The following is a 21,824-nucleotide window of genomic DNA, read 5'->3' as shown; positions in this document are numbered from 1 at the left end:
ATGGATGGGGACTGGAAGGAACAGGTATCTCAGGAATTTCATGGAGATTTTCAACAAAAACAGAAGTCCATAATATCTCAGTAACCCAGAGAACTCAAGATGCCCAGGCAAAAGACATGGATTCTACATATTCAGTAATAATGGTTTTATTCTCAAAGTGAGAAGAAAAAAAAAAAAAAAAAAAAGTATCTACTTGGTTCCAAGGCAGGATACATTTGCTTTCACATAAAACCCAAACTGAAACTTAGGATGCATTAAGTTCATAGATTGCCAATTGTTTTTTCAAGGTTCTAGGGAAGCAAGGATTAGTACTTGCAGTAGCACCTGAGACTGGACCTAACAGAGGTTCTCGAAAACCTTGACGAATACACTAATTGAAACAGCAGTTTCAACATGTTGCCATTAAGGGTTAATTTTAATTTTGAGTCTCATTGGCCTAGTTGGCCATTCCCATAAACACCAACCCAGCAATTATAATTGCAGAGCAGGTATATTTGGCTCCAGTCACTCTGCCAATTTAGCAGCAACTAAAGTCTGAAAATTGCAGGGTGTAAATTTAGCATAGTGGGTCTCACACATCGTGCTTCTTTTTTACTGGTAGAGAATGTATTTGATTAATCAGAATTAAAAGAAAGACAACATAATTTATGAAAGCTTGCCTATTTTTTCCCCTTAATCTCTGGAAAAAAAAAAAATACAAAAAAAATCAGACTGTATTGACTGGGTAATGAGAAGGGCAGCACAGCTCAAAACTGCATTTCTGAGTTTCAACAGTAATTTCTTTCAAGTCAATGAGCAGAGAACTGCTAGTGCCAGGCAATGCCAAGACTTCTGCCAAGCAGCTATCAAATCTGAGTAAGATAAGGCAAGCAGAAAGGGATGTCTTTGGAATACAAGGACAAACTGAACATATTTTCTCTAACAACTATGTTCAAATTTCTTTCACAGCCCCAGGGAATCAGCAACTGGCTAGCTCTAACTGATGGCTCTCTACTACCACTCACACATTTGCACCTTCCTTTCTGTCCTTCCCACAAATTACAAGTTCAAAAGACAATGCAAACTGCACATAATAGATATTTTTAAGGACATTCTGGTAGGTAATATTTAGTGCTAGCCTGACAGCACTGCCATCAAAATAGACCACTAGTGTAACACATATGGGTGCTAGCGAAGGTTCTTCCTACCCCACTTAACACACGTGTGCAACAGCAGTGACCACGCAAAGCAGTCTCCAGCCTTTGCACTTCCACGAGCCATTGTGTCTGTGCATCACTGCTGCTACAGTAACTCTAATTCTTATTTGACAGAATGTCTCAACCCACTTGCAGCCCATACTGCCTGCTGCTCATTTGAGTTTAGATTTTGTAATGAAGTACCTAAGCAGACTTACTCCTGACTTAGGAAGTTTTTCAGTCTCTCTGCACCAGAGCTGCAGCCACACATATCCTCGCTTTAAACACATGGGCCCATATATAAGACAACAGTCATCTTGCTGAACATCTGAAACTCTTTTTCTCCTGGAGAAACCTGAATTGGAGACACTTGGGAGCAATAAAGATCCTTAAAAAGGCATCTGAGATTCTTTATAGGCTCATTTCTTTAATTTTGATTCCCAACTACTGCAATGATTTCTACTTAGAAGACAAGCTGACACATTCTGTTCAGATCTTCTGTCAAAGAGTTGCAGAGTCACAGTTCCCACCTTCCCAGTCAGAAAGCCTGGCAAACTGCAATCATCCATATGCTGAGGTTTTCTCTCTTCTCTGAATCCATTCTCACAGGTGAGGTACAAAGCTTTCTGAGGTAACAGACCCTGCTGTAACTTTGGAAAATTAAACACTTCAGAAAGACATCACATACTTCAGACAAGATGCAAAGCAAATGGAAAACGAATTTTTAAAAGAGCAAAGACTTTCCTCCTAAAAAAGAAGTAGGAGGGGGCTTTCATTTAACATAATTATCTTCCCTAAATTTTCTCTTCACTTTACTTCCCAATACTGGCAAGTTACTGAAGTATACGGAGATCAGTACTTTAGCTCAAAAGTCACTCTTAAAGACAAAAACATTTGGCCAAGAAGATGAATCCTGCGCTTAGATTATAGAGACCACGAATTCGGGGTCTTCTTTAATCTTGTTTTTATTAGAAACAAAAAACGTTACCGTTCTTCAAGACGCTTCCCAAAAAGGGTGCTTTCCTCTTTGTAAATACTAATTCTTAGTGACACCATGTCACAGCAACTGAACAGGACAGCTATACCATCCCGTTAGCAGAAGACAATAAGCCATAGTGTCTAGGACACAGGATAAGCACCATGAGACAGGTGATGTCACTGTATAACCTGTGACCTCAGATATTACACAGTACATCAGCCTGTTCTGTTTTCAGAGACACCCATGCAAGTGCTTCCCAGACCAATCCACTCCAGACAGGCCTTTGTTTGCCGGTACGTATGAGGATGCTCGTCACTCATTGCAGTGTAAAAGTAAATTCCTTGCATTCAAGAACTAGAAAAACTGAGTTTTGTGGAAGACATCAACAACTCAGTTGCATTCTCCTCTTCAAGTCTGGAAGAAAGCCTGTCTGCATCTCTCACTGCTTCATGTGGAATGAGACTCCTGTGACCCTGGTGACCAGCACCGAGGAAAGAGGATAGCCAACAGTCTGGAGTGGTTTCCTTCAGCAATACTTCATTAATAATTTAACTGTTACTGGCCATGTAACTGGAGCGGTTGCAGAAGAAATGAACTGTATAGTTGTCCGTTATATTGAAAGCACTTCTCTTCAATTATCTTTGTTTTCCACTTAAGCAAGAGGGTTCCTCTTTTGTTCAAGAGTTAGTTCCTTTTAAAAAGGAAGAAGGTGTGAAGCTCAATTAATAAATAAAAAAATTAAGTTAAATGAATTGTAATCACTCAAAAAAGGCTGAATATGACTAATGTATTTCCCATTTTCCTAACCTCCTATTCAATTAAATTTTAAATATTCAAACACAACATAGACTATAACACAGAAAGGAAAGATTTATGCACTTGTTGCTTTGCTACAAGCTGTGTATATGGATATTTCTGATTCAGGAAGCTAACGCAAAAATAATATTACTTTTGACCATGTACACTGACCCAATATTCTGTGAACTAGCTGAAAGTACAAAGGAAAAACTAAAATAGAGGAAATATAATGCAATGCTAAAACTTGCCCAGGACTCTAGCAGCAGACTTCATTCTCGGTAAACACAACACTGGTTGCAAGTGTCCTACACCATATTTATGTGTCTCATACACAAAGCAGATGATGCGGCTCAGCCAGCAGCACTTAAATTATCCACCAGCTCTTCATACTCTGGCTGTGTTTTCTCCAGATTTCCAAAGAAATAAATTTAAAGCCAACTCAGCTAGCTGGAGGCTATAAAGAAGATACAAACAGAGATCCAATCCCAAAGAAATGAGCTCTCGGGGGGAAATTAATTTATTTTTTCCTCTCAAAATCTACTGCCAGCGGTATACAGTATCCTTCAGCAGTCAGGAAGGTCCATCCCAAAAACAGGAAGACTTTCTCACAGAGACTGCTACCAGCAAGATAACTTTGCAGCTTCCTTTCTGTCATTATTTGAGTGCCCATTAAGAGCTTCTCAGGGTATTTCAGCTAACCCTGTAAACAACACGTTTCAGGGCAGGCCAGACAATACTGACACAATAGGCTCGGGCATCTGGATGATATTTCTCATCAGGCTCAGACGCAGCAGACTGTCATGTCATTCACAGCAACTGCCAGAGACAGGTGACAACTTCACCAGTATGTCAACATAACTTCTGTGTTTCACTAGCACCTTGTCAGCAAGAAGCACATGCTAACAGATGCTTTGTGATCACACACTTATTTAGCATGAAAAAATTGGCATGGCAAGATGAAAACCACTGTAAAACTTTAAATGTATAGAGAGAATAAGCCTCCTTCCCCCCACGTATCCCCCAACCAAAGCACAAAACTCAGCGTGCCACTGGAAACCAAAATCTAATTACCCCTTCCCTGTAGACCAGACCAAGTCTTGATTCCTTCTCATGTTGCACCATTTCTGCAAAGGTGCAGAAAGGTTCTTCAGAGTTGTTCCTCTGAAGCTGGTGAAAAGGAGCACAGAATCAAGCATTTTGTGAAGGTTTAAGCCACTGTATTCAGACTTTAAAATTACTATTTTCCCCCTTCTCAATTTGTTGCCTAGAAAAGTCAACAATAATTTTTTCCATGAGATATTAAGAACAGATTTCAGAACATACTGTGCAGGTACATTACTGCTGAAGATATTCTAGCCACAATGAATTCAAGTCAAAACTCTCAGTTTTAACAGCTCTTCCATGGAAAACTATTCACTCAAAGTAACAGCATCTCTTTTGTCCAGTTATTTTCCTCCTCCTCCTCGAAAGAGAGGTAAGAGTGACACTGTGAACAAAACAAAGTTCAGCTGGCTGAAAAGATAAACTTCTTTCAGTTTTAATGAAATTTCATAATTTGAAATTTCATTTTGAAACCAATACATTTTAAAGGAAGTTTGCTAAGAAGAAATTGAAACAAGAATGAAGTAGTCTTTAGGGAGTCCCACAAAGCAGCTTTGTGACAGTGACGTGCTTTCTAGTCCTGTCATTTCAATTAAGTTTAAAGACATTGGAACACCTCAAAGCAAAAAGACTTATTTCTGAGAACTAGGCTGTCAATTCATTTTTATATTACTAGCAGCTTAAAACAGAGAGTTAATGCATTGATACATATCCATGTAAGTTAAAGAGGAGAATCCAGACATACAGCCTCAAAAATATATAAAAACAGTAACAAAATAATTCTTGATATGTTTTTCAGATAGAATTGAATCCATTTGGAAACGATGTACGCTTATACAACAATATGTATGTTTATACCAAAAAAAAAAAAATTACAACACATTCCCTTCTAATGCCTCCTTGGCAAAGCAGACTCAGATGAAGGACATGCTCCAACAGACCGTGTGCTGTTTTCTAGGATGTACCACAGCCTTTGAGAACATTTTGCATTGCCAAACCCTGCACAGGTGTTAAACAGTTCAGGATCTGCAAGGTAAAAACAATGTCCCAAGCTACAAAAAAGTGATCAGAAGAAACTATGATTAAAGTCCTGTTGTAGTAACTAACCTTTGGACCTTCATCCAACAAAGTGAATGAACGATACTGTCCTGGGTTCTGCTGGGATAGAGTTAATGTTCACAAGAAGCTGGGAGGGGGCACATCCAGGAGAGCTGAGCCGAACTAGCCAAAGGGATATCCCATATGCTCAGTATGGAGCTGGAGCTGGCCTGGGGTCGGGGGGAGGAGGGATCATGGCTACAGAACCAGCCGAGCATCAGGTACTGGGTGGTGAGCAATTGCATTATGTATCACTCGCTTTATACATTCTTTTATTAGTACTGTTGTTATTATTACTTCTTCTCTCCTCATGTTGTCCTATTAAACTGTCCTTATCTCAACCTATGAGGTTTTACCTTTTTCTTCCCATTCTCCTCCCCATTCCACCATGGGGGAAGGAGTGAGCAGGCAGCCATACAGTGCTTAGTTGCCAGCTGGGTTTAAACCAGGACAGATGCTTACAGCAGCCGTAGGAGATATATTACATAGAAAAACCAATAGCCCTTCCCCACCTCTCACGTCTAGGTATGCAAGACTGTGATACAGCGCAGCTTCCTCATTTGTATTTTAGTTCATATCTTATGCAGAACAGAGACTATCCTATGCTACTAAAAACAAGCACCACATATTTTCCATGACATCTATTTTAAAGTTCCCCTCTAGTGTCCAAACTGCTGCCAGAAAAAGAAATCTACCATACTCCACCCTGAGAGACTGGAGGCACTTGCCATTTTGCACTCAGGAAATGCTGGAAGCAGAACCTGCATAATTCCAAATCCTCTGATGGTACAATTTAATGAACATTCCTCACATAAGCAAAATCTAACTACAACCGTCATCTACTCCAAAACTAGGTATTCCCATTATGACAGAAAATCATCAGAAGTAGCTCACACTTGATTCAAAGTAGGGATAAAAAAGGCTGAAACAGCCTTCTTAGCCAAGCTTATGGACAACAGCATCAGACAAAAGCACCAAACCTTTAAACACTTTGAGCACCAGCAGGAAGAAAAGACAATGGCCCAGAAGAAGCCACTCTATCCAAACAAATAAGAGAAACAGAAGTGACATACAGTGACGGTGTGTCATACATGCAGGGCTGAGCCCTCCAACTCCAGCCTGTCTGCACTTCGGCCTTTCTTGGACATGCTGCTGATGCAAAAAGAAATCCACAACCCTATCTGATGCAGCTTGTCCCATTCTTTTTGCAAGATCCTGCAGTTTTATTGTAGCCTTAGGGCAAAGCATCCATGGAAGAATGAAAGGGTATGTGGACAACTCCCCCATAAAACATTGGCAAAAGCAGTGAAGTAGAACAGACAGTGGAAACGTAGCATTTCCTAGTGTCCTACTTATCAAATCAATCAGAAATCAGCTCCAGCAATTAAGTGATTGTGAATTATTGATGACACTCACTTTGGGGAACTGAGCACTTACAAGCATTTACGAAACTAAAGAAACTGAGGTGGGTAAGTGGTATCTCCATTTTAAATAAGGCACACAGCAAACAATTTGCCTGATGTTATGCACTGCCAAGGATCACCGTTATCTCTAGGATGTTATCTTAATTCTATTTGTACATGGTCACAATCACACACCACCTGGATTTGTGTTCCACTCTAGCAGTGTGTAAAATATTTCTACTTCAGAAAGGTACAGTAAGTGCCCTATGTACAAAATTCAATAATTTCAGTAACCACATCTTACCAGCTTTTTTTTTGGGGGGGGGGGGGGGGGGGGGGGAAGGCGAGGCAGGAAGGGGGAAGAAGAGAGGGGAAAAGGAAAGGCTGTGTTCAAAGTAAAGGGCAGCAAAATGAGAGCCAGGGGGAAAAAAAAAAAAAAAAAAAACAAAAAAAACAACACTTTAAAATGTGATCTACAACATATGTTCAGCGGCAGAATTTGCCCCTGAGAAAGCAAAGATCTTCAAGCCCCACTATTTCAAGACACTTTAAATCTGTGCATAGCATGTCTTCAAGTAAGCCAACTTTTCTGCCAGTGCAAATAAATTCAGCTAGAAGCTCAGCAGAAAGCCAAGGAACTCAGTCTTAGATTTAAAACACTCTTGCCAGCCACTCAAGGCTGTCAGTAATACCACAGAGGCACATTTCCTATCACTAACGCATAAAAGTAATCTAGGAAAAAGAACTCAGTGTAATCCTACTATAACTCACACCTGAGCTTTCCACTGATGCCATTATCTATTTATACTATTAAAAACCAAAGACACAGGACAGCATGAGCATTCACTGCACATTGTGTTATCTATCCTGCCCCTTCCCAATTCTTCATCAAGCTTACCAAGCCCTAGATAATGTCTTCACACACTTACATTTAAGTCTCTCTCACCCCTAGAGCTTTCACCCTCAACAGCAGTTGTCAGAGTTGAGGCAGACACAGATTCAGCTTTACAGACTGGCAGCCATATGTCATCCAACTGGCATTAAACACCACGATGCCAGGTTAAACAACACAATGGTTTAATGGTAGTGTACCAACTCCTAGTCCATTCCCCAACAGGAATGTTGGTGATACAAGCTTCAGGAGGAGGAAGATTAATGTCAGTACTTGCGACATAGTCCAGCCTTGCAGACAGGGTCTCATTCAGGAAAGGGCAGCTTTCTGGGTGGATTTTGAGAAGACTGGAGGCAGGGTTCAGCCCTGCCACAGATGTCTTATATGACCGTATTACTCTGCTTTCCTTGGCTTCAGTTTCCCTTATTTGTTAATGATTACTAACGCTCTCTTGTCCCATGGGAATGCTGTGAGCATCCATAATTTGTTTCCGTACTGCTCAAACACCAAGGAGATGGGTACCTGAAGATATATACTGACCAAGTTTTCCAAATATATAAACTGTTTTTTAAGAAGCATCATAAAAATGCAAAGTATTAATATTAAAAGCCCACAGGTGTATCTTGAATAATTTATTCCTCAGTAGTAAACCGGCAAAGTCATAACCAAAAATCTTTGAGCAGGTATGCAGCTAATACCCAGTCCAGGGATTCTGATTAAAATATAGGTAAGTCCACCCTCTAAAAAACAAAACTCCAACTTCCCAAACTCCTGCTTGCTCAGATACCAACTAGACTCAATTCACACAGGGACTCTATAGAGACAAGTGATCCTAGAAAATTCATTTAGAATGATTAGATCCTAGAAGTCATTTTAGAGACAGAAATTAACTGTCATCTTATTTATATTCACAGAGGGTCAGTAGGAAACCCTAGTATGGTGTCAATTTTTGTTTTCCTCCTGCATGCACACATACATATTCCTTACTTTTGTTTAATGCTGGGACATGATTTGTGGAAGAGAAGGGAGCAACTTGGGAAGCTTGTTTAAAAAACAGATTATGAATCTGTCTGTTTCAATGTATCCAAAATGACTTTGCTCTGGAAACATGCAATGACTAGCTCTTGGTACAGCTGCTTACACCTAGGGTTTCATTTCAACAGCTGATCTCACTCAAACTGTTCTCTAATCAAAACATTTACTGCAGCATTTCAATAACACATTTTTTCCAAAGCAACAGACCAGCACAGTCCTCCCAAATTGAAGTAAACAACACTGGAATATTTATTAAATCTATTCCAAATTAGTTTTCTTATAGGGATGTGCAAAACAGCTTGGAGGGCTCATGTCTGCAAACACTCAACTCGTGCCACCTTCAAGGGCCAGACTGGCAAAGGTAGAAAGAGTGCCCTGTTTCCCAAAAGTCACAGTCCCTTTGAGATATCCCATATCAGACACGCTTCCTGTCCAAAGCAGAGATAACCACCAGGTATTTTAGAAGTCTAAGTCAGGTGGGTTTAATTTTAACAGGATCTGATGGGCCTTACGCAGGCCTCTCCGATACAGGCCCAAAGGAAGTTACATGGATAGCATCTTAAATGGGAAAGTCTGTTCACAAAAGTGGGTTCTCTAATTTTGCAACTGTTGATGAGCAAACAAAGTAAGCACCAACACTGCTGGGAAAAATTAGCTAAACCATGCTTTACAGGCTGAACACAGTTTCCCCCTAAGACTATTTACAAGGATCAATGGCAGTCAGCAGGCCAGCAGCTCTGGATTCAACCTTTGTTAGGACAAGAATATCCTGCCAGTGATCAAAACTGCTTTTGTATTTTCAGATTTCATTTGACTCAGCTAATTGGCCATTAAGCTCCAATAAGGTGGACATTTATCTACAGATAGCACAAGGAAATTGGAAAGTAAGCAGCCTGAGGCTACCCTGAAGACTGTTAACCAAATAGCAAGGCAGAGCTCCATTAAAACAATTCATCAGAGAACCTATATAGTCCATTGGCAAATTTTCAAGGATCCCATTAGAAATGTTAAGGATACCCAGCCTGATTAGACACTAAAGTCTAACTCATGTGGAAGTCACTAATAAGTAGAGAGCCTTTAACTTTGAAAGCTTGAAAGTTATCAAAGCTGCTGCAGGAAGAGACACTGGGCATTTCTGCTCTAACTAATATGCATAGTTTTGCATAAGAATGACAAAAGCATTCTATAGTGTATTTAAAAAGTGAGGCTGATGAAAAGGTATAGCTGTGCAAACTACTGTGATCAAGTACCTGCTACTTCTGGGCAGACTCTGTTGATGTAATTAAGATACAAACACTTTTACATGTTATCTCAAAAGAATCAGGAGTTCTCTATGAAACGTCTACTAATATCTCAGTTATTATAAAGGACAGGCATTTCAAAAAGAAAATCACTTGAAGTTACAGTGCAAATAGGAAATTATGTTGTAAAACATTTTGCTTCTACATGTTATAAAAACTGAAAGGAAGAAGAAAACTGGCTGTTGTGCTCTTACCTTTATGGACATGTAATTCAAGCATGAGATAAGGTCACTGAAACTACTCTGGATTCTTTTTTGGAAAAAAAAAGGTTGCAGTGAAAAAAATGTTTCAAAAGTTTCATGCTGTCACCCATCTTTATAGGAAAAAAGAAAAAGGCTGACAATGCTCTACCTCAAACTTGCAATTTAGAAGCTAACACTCCTCATGGAAGATTTTTAGGGTACAACTGGCACTGCCAATTTGTATTGTTCATAAATATTCTTAGGAACTCTATTATCAACATCCTTTTTATCTTCCAGGTACTCTGTTAACGTTCTAGTCAAATCACTTTGGCTAGAAGTACACTCCTGATTTGTTCACTGCACATGGTGCCTCCTTTTCCAGAGGAGCAAAAAAGAATTGGTTCCTGAAACCCACCTACTGCTTGCAGATCTAGGGGGAAGCCCTCCATCTGACTATAGAAGGACAAATGCTTGTGGTTTGTTTTAGAGCTCACAGAATGAAATGTTACAGGGCTTCACTTCTCTTACCTTCACCCTTGCTGACATTCAAAGCCAGTAGTCACAAGATCCAGAACGCCTAACAAGTGGAGGTAGATGCCACCTTTTAAGCAAGGACTAGCAAAGAAAAATTTCTTACAGAATGTAAATTGGAATTCCAACAGGACTTGATTTAATAAATGGTAAGTTTAACATGCAGAACCTAGGTTACATGGTAAAGTGAATGATCTGTTCATTTAAAAGTTCACAGTGGTGGGTCAGTTTGTTTTGTTTTTAACAATTCTACTTGTAACTCCATACAGCCTTTTATTTTGCTCACTATCAGGTATTTGAAATTCAGCCAGCATTTATTAAGAGCTGTGACTAACATCAGCCATATATATTTTTTGTACCTTTCCACCTTCTTTCCACCTTTCAAAAACTTGTCTTAAAAAAAAAAAGCTTTTTTTGAGTTTGAATAGACAGCAATCACCACAAACACAGTGTTGTTGCTTGTTAGCCAATTTTGAATTATGCTTAATTAGTTTAATGACTTAGTCTTTCAAAACTGATTGAGCAGTAAATACCAGCAGTAAACTGCCAGACCAGTATTTCAGAAGTGCAGTTTTCATTCTGCCAGCCTGAGCGAATCTTGATCTTGGCATCTGTATTGTGTCTTTCCAGTTATCCAAACAAGCAAAACTGTAGACTGTCTCACATGATGCCAAGTCCCTGATAAGACATGTTTCTTACTGTTCTTCAGACACAGAATATTTAATCCACCATCCCCAAGATCACACATCCCAGATCAGCATCAGAGCCCCAAACTCTTCTGGTAGACAGATAGCCATTCTCCTCAAGGCAAAATACATGAACTTCAGGTTCCAGTTAGACCATATATTCGTTTTAGACATGTGCAGTTCTATCCAGCTCTTAAGATTTTACAGCTTTGGCCCTAGCCACTACAGCAACTTGTGCCACTGACAGGAGACTGGTTAGTGAGTTAGAGAAGTTATTTTGCATTTGAAGTTCATTAACTGCAATATGTTTCCTTTGGAGGTCACAAGTGCTGACTCTATCAATTTATCTGTTCATAAAGAACTGATGTGCTTTGGCAGGTGAAGCAAAGTAGAGCTACTCTGCATATTTAGCAACACGAGGAAATACTCCAGCACATTTTGTATCAGTCTCTCTAACAGTGCCCACATTCACAAATTATTTAGCCAGTCATACATTTACACCTTGCATTGTGTGTCAAGTAAATATTTACTTCATAAATGATCCCTGAGAAATTGAGTAATTTGCTCAAAATGCACAATTGACTTGTAAAACTATATCGAGAACCTAGGGAGACCAAGTCCCAAGCAGTCTGCTCTAACCAAGCGCCACCTTCCAAACTCGGCTGCAGCAGAAGTTCCACACAGCCCAAACCTGGGCCTGAACAGACAGATCAGCGAAGCAACAGATGGGGGGAAGGACATGTGGAATAAGAGCAAGTCCAGCAGCATAAGATCATCCTGTGCATCAGTTACCCGCATCGGTGATTTCATATTCCATTGAACGTAAGCAAGAAGAAAGATGAAGTGGACCGCAAAGTAGAGGAAGGGCACTCTCATGACAGAACGGCGATACAAACTGGGACACTAGACTGCAGGCAGAGAAAGGCAGCAGAGTGGTGCAGAGCACTTACAATAGAGACAAGGGAAAGACAATTCCTAGGTGCAGGTTTGGCCTACAGAAGCATACAATCCTAGCGTGTAGGCATAGGTATAATAACCATACATGCCAGCTTCTTTCTTTTGTAACCATAGCATCAAAGGCATAATGAGGAAGCCCACAGCTAGAATTACGCACCAATTAGTACAATTTCACGTGAGGTCACCTGAAGGGAAGAAAAAATAAAAAGAGGACAGGGTACTGAGATGAAAGGAGGGGGGAGGCAAATCAGATATGGAAAGAAGCAAGTGAAGATGAAGCATGCAGCTTTAGAACAAAAGAACAAGGATACAGTCAAAGAAAGAAAGGGAAGTAAGTTTTGAATTTGGTAAGAAAGGGATTCACTATCGATGAGAAATAATAGCTATTTTCAGCTGCAGAATTTTAGCTAAGCTTATAGAAAGACCAGCAGAAACATTTAATAGCCCTTGACATAACTTACTCTTGCATCAGGAGGACAGCAGCAGAATACCAGTCCCGAGACTGCATTTGCAGCTTCCAAACTCAAAAACACAAGCTGAAATATTACCTTCTGTAGCCATGTGTGGGCAATGACCACGTTCCCTATGAAGCAGCTGCTAGCTAGCAGGTTTAATACAGTACTGCACAACAGGTTAGCTATGAAGAGCACCCTGGACAAGGAAGAGTACTATACGATGTCAACTCTTGCCCTGCCTTACAGAAGGAGGGAACAAAATGCAACTTGCCAAATCCATGGATTTTCAAAAATTTCTGTGTCCGTATGTTTCCCATTTTTCTAAACCTGAAACTCCCCTGTTTGAAGAATATTAATGACCTTACTGTAACAAGAATAAAAAGAAGATAAAGGAAAAATAGGAATATTTGGGAAAAATTCATCATATCAAGAAAAATCTACTTATTTTGCATCCAACCCCTACCAGTAAGACAGAACATTTCTTCAAGGTAAAGAGTTATTTTGAACTGTAGAAAGATATGCCTGTTGTTATTTGTTATATATATAGCTCTTGACTAAAATTAGGGTAGCACCAATTGCATAAAAGAAAGATAGGAAGAAAGAAAGTTTGTCTCCAAAAACCCCTGATTGCACAGGTAAAAGGGAAGCGAGTACAATGAGGAAAGAAACAGACCTTGCCCAAAGTCATACTGCTGATCAGTAATACAACCTGGAGTAGAACCTGCAGCACTAAGCCCTGAACAGCTTTGCCCAGCAGCATGCAAGTCTTCAGTTGACACAGATATGGCTGGCAACTGTATTCTGTCTGGAGCTATAAGCATCATCTGACTCGTTAACAACTGAAGTGATAAATTCATGCAAAATATATAGAGCAAGAGAAAGGACTCCAAGGAATGAAGGAATCTGAGCACAAAGCGATACTTAGTAGCCAGAATTCACATCTTGATGTTTAATGGGACCACAGCCTATTTGCTGCACTAACATCACTGCATTTTATCAAAAACAGAGATCAATCCCCACTGGAAAATGTCACTTAAAATTGAACCTTTCTTCCAACAAACTCAGCTGTTTCAAAATTGACCAACACGGGCTACATCATCTGATGTAATTGGTTTCCATCCAAAATCTGCAATAAAAGAACCCTGAACCAGGAATCTCCCTGAATACATTCCCCAGGAGCCGTCTGGAATAATAATCTGTCTAAACAGATGAAAGGTAACATCCTGGCACCAGAGGCTCACAGCAAGAGATAACACTTGGGGGTTCTCCTTTAATTTAAAAGAAAAAGAAAACCTATATAGTGCTAAAAACTGAAAATTTGTATTTTTTGGCCCTACTAAAACAATTTCATAGCACAACAGCACACCTCAACCACACTCAACCTATATACTTCCTAACTTTTAATACCTTAAGCCTCACAGGCTGCCTGAGAGATACTAAATCCATTTTAAAACTGAAGCCTCCTGGCTAAGAGGACACAGTATCAGGACCTCCCCAGATCTGGTGAGTTCATCAGCCCCTAATCCTAAATGATCCCACACAGTGGGTTAAAAGCTCATTTTTACGAGATCACTTCAGCCGAGTTTCATGGCCGCATCACCTTCCACTCATTACCTCAGCTCCCTGTTCACTGTGACACAACTTACACAACAGTTTACTCACAAAAAGCAGCTTTGTTTGGTCTGTTTTCATTGTGCCCAGGTTCACAGCTGTCCAGGCCATGGCAGGAAGAAGGCTCAAGGATCACAGAGGAGAAAGTTCTCACCAGCCACCCTCCTGCAAACTGCTTCCATTTTGATTTTGTTCATCTGGGCCCTTTTGATTATCCACCCACATGACTCCCCAGTCCTTCAGCACATTTCTCACACTATGAGGAACTACCCGTTATTTCCCTCAAACTTTAAAGAGGACATATTTCCATAAGATGCAGCTAAATTAGGCATCTGATTCCACAACCTCCTTTGTAATCAAGATGTGCATCTCTATGCAAGCAGCTGAGAACAAGCAGAGAGACCAACTGCTCCTTTCAGAACTCTCCTCACTGCCTCAATGTTTCTCATGTGCAAATTAAAACACACACATACATACACCAAAAACAATTAAAATTACACCATTTTCTTCCTTAAAATGACTTTTCCTCCTGACAGACAATACTGCATGCAACCTAAGGCTAACTTAAACTGCCTTTTAATCTGACAGTTTTACTAGCACAAGAGGCTGCATGAAAAACAAACCACTCAAACACATGATCAGGTTACTGCACTTTAACAAGTTTCTACATGTCAAATAAGCAAGTATCTGGATACACATTCGGTCCATGGGAAATGCAAACCTCCATTGATCATGTAAGTTAGAAGTTTCATTATCAGAGATACTAATTTAGTTAAATACTTCCTGCAGTGGTGTTGGCCAAGTTTTTTGGTTTATTTTTCTTAAGGTATTTAGATTTTCATCTTTGTTGCTGGGTGGGTTTTTTTAAAACACATATGAGCACCCCCTCAAAAATTCTTCAGCAGCCAGTAAATTTATGATAAACTGATTATACTAATGGCTGACTATATAATTACTTCCAGCCATCACCTACTTACATTTCAGGCAAAGGACAGTCTTGTCATTCAGTGTTTCACTTTAGACATACCTTAAAATACATCAGTAAAACTGGTTTCACTTGAAATATTCCATTCTGCATCTTAGTATATCCTGTTACAAGACCTTGCCAGAGCAGAAGAGTTTTGCTTTAATGCTTTAATACAAAACCACCCCAAACCAAGAACAGCTATTGAGACACCAGATCCTTTTCCCTTCTCATCTTCAAAACCTACCTGTTGATAATGAGACTGTTTTCAAGTTCAAACCCTGAAAATGCCACTTTACTTACCACAGAGCGCCTTCTACCAAAGGCAGGACACCCTCAGCTTCAGTCTGCAGCAGGTAGGACAACTGAACAGTGATAGCCTACGAGGATTCCTACCAATTCATAAAAATCATCATTATCTTCCACAATGAACAAGATACTAAAATGGAGACCACTGCTATCATCACAGCAGATCTCACACTACAGATTTTTCAGGCCTGCTCCACTACTGCATTTCTGCTTATGCAGACAGAGAGCAATCACAAGATATATCACAGAAACTATTCTGGTAAGATTTATCAGTTTGGGGAAACAAACAAACAAACAAACAAAAAAAAAACAAACAAAACAAAACAACAAAACAAACAACCCAGCAACAACAACAAAAAAAGTCTGTCCCCAGGTGATAATTTTATATTAGGCTTTCCTATATTTATATTAGGCTTCCCCGAAACAAAGAGATGCTTGAAACTCAGCTCATCTCAGAGTTGCTGCCTAACAAACCATCATCTCCCAGTTACAGTCTACCAGATTTACAGCAAAGGAAGCCATTTTATTCCTCATCTAGTAGATAATCAGCATACAAATGGAAGTAGGATGCAAGTTACTGTTGTCACAATAAACATATTACAGTGTCACGAGAAAATATTTTCATCCAAAGAAGTATGGGAGCTTGCTAGTCTCCCAGTATATCAGGCACTACAGATTGATTGTAAGTTTATAACATTTTATTTCACATTTGTATGAACGGTGCATTTTTACTACCCATTTTACAGTTAACAATCTCTGCTTCCTATCACAACACGTGACTGCAACACTGCAATCGTGCTTCCACCCTCATAGCCCTCAGCAACTACAGGCTACCATTGCTGCAAATTTATCCAAAGTTGGATGGGATGGCTTGAAGCTCCTGGGCCCTGCAACCCCCCTCACACACCCCTGAGGAGCAACAAGAACCCACAGAAGTCTAGCCAAGGACATGACCCTTTCTCCAACGCTTTTCAAAATCCCTGAAGTTTACATGAAACCCACAAAAGCATCATCTGCTTACTTCGGTCCCTGCCTCAAAAACTATTTACTTGCAATAGTAAAGACTCACAACAGCCTCAAACACCAAACGTCCGATAACCAGAAAGTGATCCAAGAGAACCTGTCTGCAGGCACTGGCTCCTGCGAGAAGTCCCAGACATTCTCCCCAGCATGGACGTGGAGCTTTGCACTAAGGTCAGTACTCCCTGGCTGCTCTTATCACGACCACTGGCAGACTTACATCTTCAGCAAACACGCAATGTTGGTTGCATATCACCTACTTCTATTACTTTGCCAAGTCAGAAGCTTCTTGACTTGTCAAAGCTACTACAAGAATCCTTGACCATCTCTAACAGACACACAGAGCTGTCTTGTGTACCGAGAGACACAAACACTGATTATGGAGCCCTAGACTGAGTTTAAGAGTTTATAAGAGAATTGCATCAAAAATACAAAGTAGATCTACTGTATATGCAGGACAGACATGAGTCTCCAAGCAGAGAGCAGTTTTCTTGTTCTCTCTAATTATACAGCAGTAGAGCAGAATGGTATTCAGCAGTGCTCCTCCCACACAGTACACAGAGGTTTTCAGCAAAAAAATGCTACTAAAAGGAATACCTCTGAATGTGCGTACAAATGAAGACCCATGTAAGGAAATACTACGTATCTCCTTAGTAGCACATGGAAGTTTTAAGCTAGCAGACATTACACAATGAAGATTAATGTGGTAACATTGCTCTTCAAGCAGCTCCTACCCCATCTGATTTTGGGGATGCTCTGTTTTTTTCCAAGATTCTGAGATGTGCTCTCAATGCAATTTTCAACTATATGTGTGGCCCTGCACGTTTATGCTGTCTGTGGAACAGGGTCCTGATTCCAACAGTATTGGACCAAGAGTGGAGGGAACAAGACACAACAGCCTCCCCTTAATATAGAGGAAGTTGAGTATATTTTAAGAGGTATAATATCTACATTATATATTTAGCTTATGCATCAGAAAGGTCCTTACACTGAACTGTGACAGCTTGGGGACCATACTTGGGAATTCCAGCTGTGCACTGCATTCTGACTCTCCACCCAGTTGAAGACTGACATTTTTAAGATCTGTTTCACAGCTAAAACAGGAAGGTGTGTAGTTGTCAGAAAAAAATGTAATCTTCCTTTTCCACACACTTTGTAATCATGCTTTTTAAAAGCAGGTCATTTCACCAAATATTTGTGACTCCTGCCATCATTTCTCTCCTTAATGGTTGATATACAGGCTGAAGAAAAAATGACATAAATTATGCTCAAAATGTATTCAGTAGATTTAGGTTTCTTTGAATTAAAAAAAAAAAAAATTGTCTTGAAGACATAGCACAGTGGTAGCCAGGATTACAGAGAGTTCATTCTTCTTCTAAGAACTGTTTACATTTTATTGGTTTATGCAGCTATAATGTATTTGCAATCCTCTGAAGCAATTCTTTCCTAAACTCCCCGTAACTGTGTGTAGCTCAGCTTGTACTACTTAAGTAATACAAACTGTGGAAGAAGATAAACATGGATGTCTGTTTTCTAACTAAAAGACCTTATTCTACATTAACTTAACCCAATAATGTTACAGCCTAAACTGGTAACTGGTATCCTTGCAAGACCTAACCTACACCCAGGGCCTCCTGGGCTGACACCGAGGCAAAGCACGGTGCTGGGAACCGGGTCAGAGCACGGCCCGTGCTGGGCAGCAGGAGGGGAGAGAGCTGAACACGACCTGCTGGGACTGGCAAGAGCGGAGAGACTGGGTGTGCACAGGCCTGAGAGCCTGATGAGACTTGAAATGAGGCAGGGACTGGAAAAGGAAAGCCAGGGAATCCAGGAGCTCCTGGGTGGGGAGCAGAGCTTACAGCTTCAGATCACTTGTCTCCTGATCAGTTGTCAGTTGCAATGACAAATGGAAATTAAACCAGCCTGGTATAAGTTCACACTGTGTATTGTAACAAGATAAAAACTTTCCCATGCAGATAAGGTCTTTCAGGATCAAAAGCACTATATTTGATCCAACCATAATATTAAGAATAAAGATGCAAATAAAAGATCAAACTTTGCCTTGCAAATCTTCACTGACACAATCCAAGGCAACAGTTACTTCTGCACACTAACAGGACAACTGTTTAGACAGAGACGCTACACAGTGTTTGCTTTCTGTTAACTGAAATTGTTCCCCAGGGTTTCAAGGTTTCCCATCTGTACCCAAAAAAGATTCAATAGGAAAAAGAAATATTTTCAGGAGTTATCTCAGAACTAAAATTCAAAACAGAGTGAAGGCCAGGCAGAAACAAACTAATTCTCCCTATGGGAAGCTTGCAGGGGTGCCAAAATATACAGAGGAAGCAACATTTAAAAAACAAATCCCCAAAGACCCCATACTTTAATCTTCAAAAGAAGAACAGAACACATTAAAAAAAAGTTTCAGAAAGCTCTCTGAATCTGCCCCAAAGTAAGCCAGGACCTCTGATTAAATAACTGCAGGGTTAACTGTTATGCAAGAATGGCAAGTTTGCTGTGGAAAAGCTAAAGTACTAACTTCCATATGAGAAACAGGTCTTCTTGGTCACAGCCCCCAGGCCAGGGTGGTGCAGGAACACGGGGTGTGGGTGCCTGGGAGATCTTCACATGCAAAGATCAGCATCTTGTAGCAGGGAACCCTCCGTGTTAGTCTAAGGGTGATACTACAAGCAAATACATTCAACACATGGAAATATATACCTTGCTATGAGTAGCTAGGTGAAATCTTGGCAATATTACTGTAGTGAAATGGAAATTAATAAGGAAGAAGGCAACACAATACAGATAAACAAACCCGAGCTTTTTCTGAAGCTTTCCAAACAGGGAACGGCTGAAGTAGTTTTGCAAAGACACCCAAACCTACACAAGACTTGTGAATGTTGCAGCTGAAGTTTGCAGTTACGTAATTTCAAAATAGTGCAAGTCCTATTACACTTCGCCTCCTTCCTACCCATCTACACCAAAGTGGAAACAAACTTTTATTGCGAAAGCTGTGAAACTTATCAGTTCTTCATGACGACAAATACTCTCCAAAAATAAGAAAAAACTAAATTGAACTTGATAATCCGAGTTCTACCCACTGTCTGTCATCACTTCATCGCCGAGGCGCGATTCGGAAACAGACACAGCAGCACACAGCCAGGCTGCTTACACGGTCTGGAAAAGCGCCCGCTAAGATCATGTTGCAGAAATAATTCACACCTGCAGCAAAGCTGCACAAAACATCATCAACTCGCCGACTTTGACAGACATATGCCGACCGTGGCGCGGGGCGGGGGGGGGGGAAGAAGGAGTTTCTACAAAGACGCGAGGGAATGAAAAGTTGGAAATCCCCCTCCGACGCCGCAAGGGGGGCCAGGCCGGGCCCGAGCCCCTCACCTGGGCGGCCGCGGCCCGTCTGCCCACGGGCGGAGCGCCGGGAGCACCCGAGGCGGCCTCAGGAGGGGGAGGGCGGCCCGGCCCCGGCTCTGCCCGAGCAGCCGCGGCCCCTTCGGCCCGGCGCCGGCTTCGACGCCCGACCCCGAGAGGCCGCCCCGGGAACCTCCCGGCCCCGCGAAACCCCCCGGCCGCCCGCCGGGCCCGCACCCCCGGCACCGGGACCACCCCGCGCACGCCCTGAGGGGAGGGCGGGACGGAACGGAGAGGCCCGCCCGCCCCCGCCGCGGGCATCCCGGCCGGCGGGCAGGCGGTGCCCCGGACGACCGGCCCGCCAGGGGAAGGGAGGGGAGGGGAGGCCGGCGGCGCCCCCGGCCCGGCCCGCAACGGGGAGGCGGGAGGAGGCCCCGGCGCCCTCCTCCTCCTCCTCCGCCGAGCCGAGCTACGCCCCCTCGGCCCCGGGCCGCCGCCGCCCGCACTCACCCGCCGAGCGCAGCAGCAGCCACAGCAGCCACATGGCCCCCGCCGCCGGCCGCCCCGCGAACTTCGAGGCTGCTCCGCCGGGCCGGCCCCGCCGGAGCCTGCGGCCGGGGGCGATGGGAGGGCGGGCGGGAGGCCCCGGGGGCGGCGCCCGCTGCCGCCCCGCCCCGCAGCACGGCCGGGCCCGCCCGGCGGGGCCTGAGCCGGGGCGAGTCCCCTCAGCGGCACCGGGGCCGGGGCGGCACCACGGACGCAGACGGGCTGGACGAGGAGCGGGTGGACAACTGCCCGTGAGGCAGCCCCGTGCGCTCGCAGCCCAGAACCCACCCGTGCCCTGGGCTGCAGCCAGAGCAGGGGGGGCAGCAGGGCCAGGGGGGGGATTCTCCCCCTCTGCTCCGCTCTGGGGAGACCCCCCTGCAGTGCTGGGGCCAGCTCGGGGGCCCCCAACAGCAGAAGGACCCGGAGCTGCTCGAGCGGGGCCAGAGGAGGCCACGGAGATGCTGGGGGGGCTGGAGCAGCTCCCCTGGGGGGCCGGGCTGAGAGAGTTGGGGGGGTTCAGCCTGGAGAAGAGAAGGCTCCGGGGAGCCCTTCGAGCGGCCTCCCAGGGCTTAAAGGGGGGGACAGGAAAGGTGGGGGGGGGGACTTTGTACAAGGGCATATAGTGATAGGACAAGGGGTGATGGCTCTAAACTGAAAGAGGAGAGATTCAGATGAGATGTAAGAAATTGTTCCCTGTGTGGGGGGTGAGGCGCTGGCCCAGGGTGCCCAGAGCAGCTGTGGCTGCCCCCTCCCTGGAAGGGTTCAAGGCCAGGTTGGACGGGGCTGGGAGCCCCCTGGGCTGGGGGAAGGGGCCCTGCCCGGGGCAGGGGGGGTGGGACTCGATGATCTGCAGTGTCCCTTCCAACCCAAACCATCCTGTGATTCTATGATTTATAATCTTTCTCAAATCTGTTGCCCACCAGGCACCTACAGCTAGTTTTGAGGACAGTGGAGGGTTGTGCTGGCATTAGCATGTCACACAACCACCCCTCCCCTTGCTGTGTAGCGGAGGGCAGGAGCTCTGGCACAGTTTGGGTCAGGACTGGTCCCCTGTGGGCAGGTTAGACCTTTGTGGAGCACATAAATGCTCACTCTGCCCCTCCTGCAATAGAAAAGGGATATGTTGCCTTCAAAAAGCCTCCGTTTCCATCTTCTGATGTATGCTCCTCTCATCTTCGTTCCCTAATTGGAAGACGAGACATTTTCATTATAGCCAGTCAATCAGAGCTAGCCTGTGGGATTTAATATCATTGTAAAGCTCTGAAACCCAGCATTTAGGAAACCTAAACTGTGTTTTCAGTCTAGGGGCCCAATCCTGAACCCACTTGGCATCGATAGGAGGAGAAGCAGGCCTTGCTTTAAGAAACGTTATTTTTCAGTGTATAATGACCAGGAATGAAGAAAGCCACATT

The 21,824-nt window shown here is 42.8% G+C and overlaps 1 protein-coding gene across 2 annotated transcripts in view; it reads right to left on the bottom strand.

Annotated features, from left to right (window-relative positions):
• LDLRAD3 (low density lipoprotein receptor class A domain containing 3) overlaps window positions 1-20,460 on the bottom strand; it is a 123,558-nt gene extending 103,098 nt beyond the window's left edge. For both annotated transcript variants that reach the window (XM_033010940.2, XM_033010950.2), the window contains exon 1: window positions 20,377-20,460. In XM_033010940.2, the coding sequence (XP_032866831.2) occupies window positions 20,377-20,410 (34 nt within the window). In that variant the 5' untranslated portion in view covers window positions 20,411-20,460. The remainder of the gene's footprint in view (window positions 1-20,376) is intronic.
• Between the last annotated feature and the right edge of the window lie 1,364 nt (window positions 20,461-21,824).

Source organism: Tyto alba, unplaced genomic scaffold (assembly GCF_018691265.1).
Source record: "Tyto alba isolate M040663 unplaced genomic scaffold, T.alba_DEE_v4.0 Super-Scaffold_18, whole genome shotgun sequence".
Taxonomy (NCBI): Eukaryota; Metazoa; Chordata; class Aves; order Strigiformes; family Tytonidae; genus Tyto; species Tyto alba.
This window is presented reverse-complemented; position numbering and strand designations above follow the sequence as displayed.